Source organism: Crocuta crocuta, unplaced genomic scaffold (assembly GCF_008692635.1).
Source record: "Crocuta crocuta isolate KB4526 unplaced genomic scaffold, BGI_CrCroc_1.0 scaffold134, whole genome shotgun sequence".
NCBI lineage: Eukaryota > Metazoa > Chordata > Mammalia > Carnivora > Hyaenidae > Crocuta > Crocuta crocuta.
Genome location: NW_027530183.1, coordinates 1,307,783 through 1,316,606, shown reverse-complemented (window position 1 = coordinate 1,316,606; position 8,824 = coordinate 1,307,783). Strand labels below are relative to the sequence as shown.

Genomic DNA, 8,824 nt, shown 5'->3' with positions numbered 1-8,824 from the left:
GGAGAGCGATGCCCCCGGCCCGCTGACTGACGTTCCCTGGGCCAAGCGCTCGCTTGCTGCGGCGGTGACACCCTGGTGGCCGGCGTCCACGGAGGAATCCGGGCTCCCTCCGCGTGAGCAAAGACGTCCCGCGCTCCGGAGCTCGCCCTGCGGGGAGAGGCCCTCGCTAACGCGGCTTGTCTCTGACCTCTTAATTTCAGGAGGTAGGCAATTCAGGTCCCGCTGTCACTCCAGATAATGCCTAAAAGCATTATTTGTCGGATTTTGCCATCACACTGATAGGAGGCGTTAATTTTCTCAATATAGTTGCAGAATAGATACGAGTAATGCCACAGACCCTGATATTGAAAAAAAAAATGTTTTTGGTATTTTCCTTTAGGTTTCGGAGGCACCGAGTGCTTATACAGCTCCCCACAGGAACTTCTGTTGGCCCATCGAGGATCATCTTTCACCAGGATTATTTTAACATCTTCACTGAGCCTTCCACCCCATACCTTCTACCATGAGTTCTGATTTCTACCAGTGAAGTTTCTGATGCTTGCTTTAATCATGTGACACCACCTCTTGTCCGCCTTTTGCCTTTCCAGTTGCCAAATACATTAGGTATAAGTTTGTGTCATGTTAAAGTACACAGTTTTCTGCCTGTCCATTTTCACCTTATTTGCACTGCTCACTTCTGTCCAGCTTGCCTTTTCTCGTTTGCCTATGATTTCCATAACCACTCACTTGAATAATTAATCTCTACCAGTCCTCGCCTAGAAGAGGCTGTATTTCCATACAGTACATTGCCTGACAAAGACAACGGTCAGTGGATGAATTTTTCCATTATATTTTCCCATATGTCATGTCTACAAGTCCTCTCTTAAACTATTTATTCCCTGGCACATTTCCCAAAGTACTCCCACCTGAGTCTTTGTTCCTTTATGTAATGAGAAGAAGAACTAAGTACACAATAGGACTGTTTTAGAGATCTTACTGGTACAGATCGGTTGCAACCTCCTTTGAGATGAAAAGACCTTTAAGTAAGGAGGAAGAAAGAAGACAGGTTCAGTTAAAACTAGTCCTCATTGAAAGAACTTTGTAGGCTTTAAAACAGCGAAGTGAAGAGAATCACATAGGCTTGGCCTGGAAATTGGCCGGCATACCATCCATCTAGGTCCTGGGGGAAGGGAAGGGATCTTAAAACCCCATTTTCTACTCTCATCGTATTCAAATCTAAGTTGTTAATATCTTGTTCTAGTAATTGCTTAAAATACTAGACACTTAAAATGTTGGGGAAACGTAAACGTGTGGTGTTGACAATTAAGGACAAGCTTGACATTATTAAGAAACTTGAGGAAGGTATTTCTTTCAAAAAGCTTTCTGTGGTGTATGGAATTGGTGAATCCACAGTTCGTGATATTAAAAAGAACAAAGAAAGGATAATAAACTATGCAAACAGTTCAGATCCCACAAGTGGGGTATCCAAACGTAAATCAATGAAGTCATCAACATATGAGGAACTTGATAGGGTTATGATAGAGTGGTTTAACCAACAGAAAACAGATGGGATTCCAGTGTCCGGAACAATTTGTGCAAAACAAGCCAAATTCTTTTTTGATGCTCTTGGGATGGAAGGTGATTTTAATGCATCATCTGGCTGGCTAACCCGATTTAAGCAGCGCCATGGTATTCCGAAGGCTGCTGGTAAAGGAACAAAATTAAAAGGAGATGAAACTGCTGCCAGTGAATTTTGTGGTAACTTTCAGGAATTTGTCGAGAGAGAGAATCTACAACCGGAGCAAATTTATGGTGCTGATCAAACTGGATTGTTCTGGAAATGTCTACCATCAAGGACATTAGCTCTGGAAACTGAACAAACTACTTCTGGTTATAGGTCAAGCAGAGAGAGAATCATTATTATGTGTTGTGCAAATGCCACTGGTTTACACAAACTTAATCTCTGTGTTGTGGGAAAAGCAAAAAAACCCCGCGCATTCAAAGGAGCTGACCTGTCAAACCTTCCTGTTACTTATTTCAGTCAAAAAAGTGCATGGATAGAACATTCTGTTTTCAGACAGTGGTTTGAAAAGTGCTTTGTGCCACAGGTACAGAAGCATTTGAAATCCCAGGGGCTTCTAGAGAAAGCAGTGCTTCTTTTGGATTTTCCCCCAGCACATCCAAATGAAGAATTATTGAGTTCAGATGATGGCAGAATAATTGTGAAATATTTGCCACCAAATGTCACAAGTCTAATTCAACCTATGAGTCAGGGAGTTCTAGCCACAGTAAAAAGATATTACCGAGCGGGACTTCTCCAGAAATACATGGGTGAAGGAATTGACCCAAAAATGTTTTGGAAAAATTTGACAGTGTTGGATGCAATTTATGAAGTATCAAGAGCTTGGAACATGGTAAAATCTAGTACCATAACCAGAGCATGGAAAAAACTTTTCCCTAGCAATGAAGAGAATTCAGGCATGAACATTGATGAAGGAGCCATTTTAGCAGCTAACCTAGCAACGGTTTTACAGAATACAGAAGACTGTGAACACGTTGACATTGAGAATATTGATCAGTGGTTTGACTCTCGAAGCAATGACTCAAGCTGTCAGGTGCTAACAGACAGTGAAGGTGCTGAGGACCAGGCCAAGCCCGCTGAACAAAAACATTCCATTAAGACTAGAAAAGCAGAACTGAATCCAGAAAAGCATATTAGCCATAAAGCTGCACTTGAATGGACGGAAAATTTGCTGGATTATCTAGAACAACAAGAGGACATGCTTCTGTCTGATAAACTGGTATTACGGAGGCTTCGAACAATAATAAGAAGAAAACAGAAGATCCAAAATAGCAAAAGTCATTAATAATACTCTTAAGTGTATTTGTATCTTTGTGACTTTATCTGCAGTGAAACTTCATTATCTTGTTTGAAGTGCTGTGGATTTTAAAGCTAAATACATTTTATAAATGATTTTAGGATTAGATGCCATTTGGGATTACTACAATTACTGCTTTTTAATGTTGATTCTAGTAAGCGAGCATTGCCATCCATGTAACCTGTTTGTTTACTATTTCTAATCTGTATTATACTAGTTAGACCATAAGGTACCTGAGGCCAGATATCTCGTGTCTGTTTTGTGCCTGAATTTCATTGTGTCTAATAGAGGACCATGCACACCATAGGCAATCAATAAATCTTACTTAAATTAAATTTTTATGCCTTGCTCTGAACTCCAGTTTCCAAAAGAAATATGTTGGGGGTAAGTTTCCATTTCCATCATGTTTCCACCTGCTGAGATTTTTAGAATTTAGCAAAAATTTGTCTGTGTATCCAGAGCACTCACTGAAGGAAAATTGTCTCAAACCTTAAATATGGCATTCTATACCAACAGTATTTGGGCAGTCAGCAATTCAGATTGGCCATCTCTGAGTATAATGAAGGAAGAAGAAATATAAAATGTCTCCAGGAAAAGGGCTTGCACTTCACTTTTATTCCATCTGACAGCAGGGAAAGTTCTTTCAGAGTTGTGAAAAGAATGCCATGCCTATTTCAGAAAAATAGTTTTCAGTTCCCAAACCATCCTAATCAGATGAGATCAGAGTTAAATTTTGTTATCTTTCATTTCAATTCTTCATTCGTATAGATATAGCAATAGTTTTTGTTTTTAATCAGCTATTTGATATTTATGTAACACTTTAAAGTTTACAAATTATGTTATTTACTTCCTTATAGCATATTTTTTTCCTGAGGATACTGAGAACATAAGCATACATATAATTTGTAGAACCATCCACCACATGAAGAGTGGACTAACATTAAATAGAACATGAGAAAGATTATTACAGAAGAGTATGGTCTGCTGTGTGACCATGAGCAAGTTATTTAATCCATATGTAAATTAGGAGTAATACCTGCCTTAGAGAGTTTTGTGAGCAGCGTATTATTTAATATATGGATTTTAAGTAATATGGGCTTAGAACCGGACCTGGCTCAGAATAAGTCCTCTTTGAATGTTAGCTACTGTTACTGAGTTCCTGAAACTATGAGTTTCAAAAGTTATGCTGAACAGATCCAGTGTGTGACTCAACTGTGATGTTGCTGTGTTAGGAAAACCCTTTAAAGGGAAGTGAAACAAAAGACAAGTAACTAGTTTCAGTTGAAATAGAATAATAATTTATTTCAGTGAAAACTGAAAGGTTAATCCAATTTAGAAGTCATTTCCTGACTATCTATTGCTAGGCACAGAGAGGTCTGCAGGCACATTTAAGAATATTAGATTAAATTATAAAATAAATGGGAATGGAATTGTAATTGCTCCCTGGCCTGCTAATAAAATAAATAGATGTTGCCATTATTCATAGAAGAGAATCTATATTTCTAGTATTGGCATAATTCACTGAAATAATAAAATACCTTTAAAGTAGATAAGATAATAAGCAGGACATTTGAAATAGTTTATTAAATTACAGTAATAGGATCAGTGGAAAAATTGAGAGCAAAAGAAATGGGACAAAAAACTCTGGTTATAACAATTAAGCCCACCCATATATAGGGAGATTTGTTGTGATTGATTTGAGATTTTACAGCCCCTAACAACTGTTCATGAGGTTATTGTTAGAGTGCAGGGTTCTGCCTTTTTAGCTGAGGCTTTGGTTCAAGAAAGCTATTTCAGAAAACCACTAAAAATCCATTTTCTTTGGGAGACTTCACCTATTAACACATCTTCCTCAGTTTACACAATTTCAATTATTGGATAGGCCTGAGGAAATGAAGACTATACATGGATAAGTCCTGAGGTTATCTGGCTTCTTGAAGACTAAGGGATTCTGAAACTTGGTAATGGTAAAGAAATATTTGAACATTGCTTTGCATTTTTCACAGTTTTTTGCTAACAACTCCTCAGACTCCTTTCAGTTACGATATTGAAATGGTTTAATCCTGTGTTTTATCATAGATGCTAATATAAACTGTGCATTCTAATTCCATATTTAATTATAATACAAAAATCTTTTCCCCTTTCCAAGTTATATGGGAATTATATTTCCTAGGAAGTTACATTATGTTATCTTAGTTAACCACATGCTCGTTATATGTATCCTAGTTTGAGAAGCACAGAACAAATGTGCTCTCATTTGACTTTGTGCACTTTATTTATTTAAAAATTTTTAAGTTTATTTATTTATTTTGAGACAGAGAGCACATGAGCAGGGTTGGGGCAGAGAGAGGGTGGAGAGAGAGAATCCCAAGCAGGCTCTGCACTGGCAGTACATAGCCCAGTGCAGGGCTTGAACTCCCCAATTGTGACATCATGACCTGATCCAAAATCAAGAGTCAGGCGCTCAACTGACTGAGCCACCCAGGTGCCCCTCACTTTGAGCACTTTAAAGAAAATAGCCACAAATTCTAACTTGGTCACCATTTACACAAGTACTTCGTTTTTAGAGGATTTGAAAGACAACACAATTCAGACCAAATGGAAAGTGTTTGGCAATTAAGAGTAAACTTTTTAAAATGAAAAAAAGTATGGTTGGAATATTTACTATTGCATAATTCAATCTCAGAAAATAATACAGGGTTGACTGGAAAACTTTGAGTGCTCAATCAATATAGAAGAGTTGGCAGGGCCCAAATCAATAGCCACAGTCAATATAAGCAGAATTATAGGATTATAATGGCAGTCTTCTGGTATTCATTTTGTTTTCACTCTAGCTTCTGGCTGAGCTGTATACTCACTTCATCATGAATTTTCTAGATTTAGGGAGGATCATACTGGACTAAATGGCAGAGCTGACTTGAAACAGGACATAGCTACTTAAGTCACGGGCTCAGAGACCCTAACCCTGCAGTGGTATGGCTAAAGCCACCTAAATCAAATTTAGAACCTGCACCCCCAGTTTGGAACTCTTCAGGAAGGCTATGTCTACTTATTACCTGTATATTTTTTGCAAAGTTGACCTTTTCTGATTTAAATATATACTTTATCTACATCCTAAGCAACAATACCTATAAAATTACAGATCTTGTGCGCCAATTGTGGTCTTTTTCTAGTTTAAAGTATATATGTATATAAAACAATTTTTTTAACAATTTGACCATTTGTAACCTGAAATAATCTTGCATACCTCATTGGCACACTGAAAAACACTGGCCAAACAGGACTGTTGAAGGTGAACAGACAGGAATGCAAACACCACTTCTCCACTTTCTCCTTAGATAACCTTGGCAGCTTTCTGGACCTCTCTCAACTTGTTTCTTCATACATAAAAGGTTGGTGGGTTTTACAGATACACTCCAAGCCTTTACAAATACCTGGTCTCCAGACTTAGCCCAGAGAATTAATCACAGTTCTTCTCTCACAATGACCCTGCAGACTTTTAGGGGGCCTGAGCACCCCTGTTGAGGTCTAAGGCACTGTCTGACCAGTGGGAATGCTGGCTAGGGTGTCTGCATGAGTTAGAGGACAATGCGGAGTTGGCCAGGCTCTGAGGACCACAGTGTGCTGTTAATCACCACAGGGGCCCATTAGCAAAAAACAAAAAACAAAACAAAACAAAATAAAAAAAACAGGTGGGGCTTGCTCTAGCTAGTGTCTCAGATAACAGGGCTCAAAGAGAAATGTGTTCTTTCAAACAGCTGAAGGCATACTTGTGAGATGATAAACTTGTATGCTAAAAGCAGAAATGCAAACTGTGCGTGCAAATTCAGTGGGGAAACCAGGGTAGATTTGGACCCAGTCACAAAGTAGCACTAGTATTACTAGCAACAGCACCAATAGCACCCTCAAACTGGTGAGTCCAGAGGTCACTGGGCCCGGTTTGCACTGCAATGTCCTGGTTTACACTAGTTCTCTCAGAGTAAGTGTTGTAGTGCTCCTTTTAATCTCAAGTGGCCCAGCTTAGGTGAGAAAGTAGACGGTTTCCCTACCAATAACTCAAAGAAAGGAGTTGATCTACTCAAAGTCACACAGTGCCCAATAAGGGAGTAGAAGTTGCTTCTTTCAACTCCAGACAATGGGGCCTAGTGGCCAAGGATATGGGCTCTGTCTAGACAGCAAGCCTCCAAAAGCTGGATTGTAATCTCTTTTGCACTTCATCCTGGATCCCAGCATTGCACCTGCCTTCTTGACACAAGCAGGAAGTCTTTTACTGAAATTCTGTTTCTCCTAGAGGACAGAGTGCTCCCAGTTCATGTGCTGAATGTCTGCTATATGCCAGGCACAATGCTGAGTGTTCCACAAATCAACATATGTTTTGTGATCCTCAACACAAATCTGTGAGGTGTAATAATTCACCTGTTTCAGAGGGAGCCCCCAAAGGGAGTTGGCAGAGACCCAACCAAACATTGCCATCTGAGAAAGGGCCAGAGATCAAAGCCCTTGGAGGGAGCTGTGGTCCTCATTTCCCTGTTGGGCATCCACACTGCAGGAATCCATGAGGCACTCAGGCAAAGCCTTTCGTAAAATCACTTTTAGCATCTAGAAATGTGCTGGTTGTGTATAATTCCAGAGAAAGCTTCCACCAGTGTTATTCCCCATGTGATTGAATATCATTGTAAATCCATCAGAGTCAGAAAATCCTTGAATGAAGCTCCATGCAACTGACGGATGCAGTCTTCATGAGGGCATCTTTTCAATCCCCTTCCGGTCCAAAGATCAGGCCTGGGGCTGGAGGGTGGGTCCAGCCGTATCTCTCCATGTCACCAGGGTGGCCAACATCCTTTCTGCATGGAAATTACTTGGGGGGTGGGGGGTGCAGCCCATTACTGTTTGTACCTTCTCACTCTTTTCTTCTTGTTCATGTGAGTGTAGCCCCAAGCCCAAGCCCCACCTACCTTTCAGGCTCATGTCAGGAAGGTACTTGTTTAGTATAATTTGAAAAGCCAAAAACAAAAGGTATTATAAATGCATAATAAATTGTATAAGAAATACTGCCATTTACATTTGTACCCAACCTAAAGATGAATATGAATATATTTAGTGTAGTTCCTTCATGGAGCTTTACATGTGATTTATGAGTATCGCTACAACTTTGAACATAGACCAGAGTAAAAATCTCATGGGGATTTTTATTTTCACAGTGACCCTATAATGAGATTATCAGCTATTACCACTAATAACTAATTAAATCACTGAGGGATATATTAGAATTACTATATAGATATTAAAGAAAATCTGAGATTTTGGAACTCTTAACTTTTTTTCAAGTTAGTAGAGGAAAACTGACTGTGGTCTCATTAACCTATGAAGTAACCTCTACCAAAGTGCTTTTGTTCTCATGGGGAATCTTAGCCAAATCACATCTAGTTTCTTCTAATTAAAAATGATACCCAATTATTTGCTCCATTTCAGAATATGTTGATCTTCTGGAGCTTATTTACAAAGAAAACACAATTACCTTTGAGCCTAAGAAAAAGACAAAGTAAGCTTAAGGCAAATAGTTTTTCTCATTTACTGAAGCAACTTTTTCTTGTCATAAAGTTTTAAAGGTATCTTTTTCTTAATGAGAAATATCTGAGGTTATACACATAAACAATGTATTAATTTGAGATGATAGAGAACATAGATGTTTTATTTAATTCCCTTTTTGGTTTTAAAAATTTAGCTTCAAAGCTCAATTCAATAGGAACTTTAATAATCTGTGTGATCTAATACAAACTAATATGCTTTAAGCTCTTTCAGAATAATCACAACACAAAGCTGTCTCACAAAGTATGGTCGTATTTTTATAATTGTAGTTGTGGGACAATAAGAGATAGCATTTCCATTTTCTGTTAATCAGATTTTTGGGGTCATTTGCTGACTGACTTTAACATTTGGGGGAGTTGTGTCTCCCCAGTATATTA

At 38.7% G+C, this 8,824-nt stretch overlaps 1 protein-coding gene across 1 annotated transcript; it reads left to right on the top strand.

Moving 5' to 3' along the window:
* The first annotated feature begins 6 nt into the window (after positions 1-6).
* Positions 7-3,193, top strand: TIGD2 (tigger transposable element derived 2). The gene is made up of 2 exons (XM_077765108.1): positions 7-203; positions 380-3,193. The coding sequence occupies exon 2, from the start codon at positions 1,269-1,271 to the stop codon at positions 2,844-2,846; it is 1,578 nt and encodes a 525-aa protein (XP_077621234.1). The 5' UTR covers positions 7-203; positions 380-1,268; the 3' UTR covers positions 2,847-3,193.
* Positions 3,194-8,824: the final 5,631 nt, after the last annotated feature.

Excerpts from the sequence above, each read along its gene's own strand:
- TIGD2 (XM_077765108.1), top strand. The coding sequence starts at position 1,269 with ATGTTGGGGAAACGTAAACGTGTGGTGTTGACAATTAAGGACAAGCTT.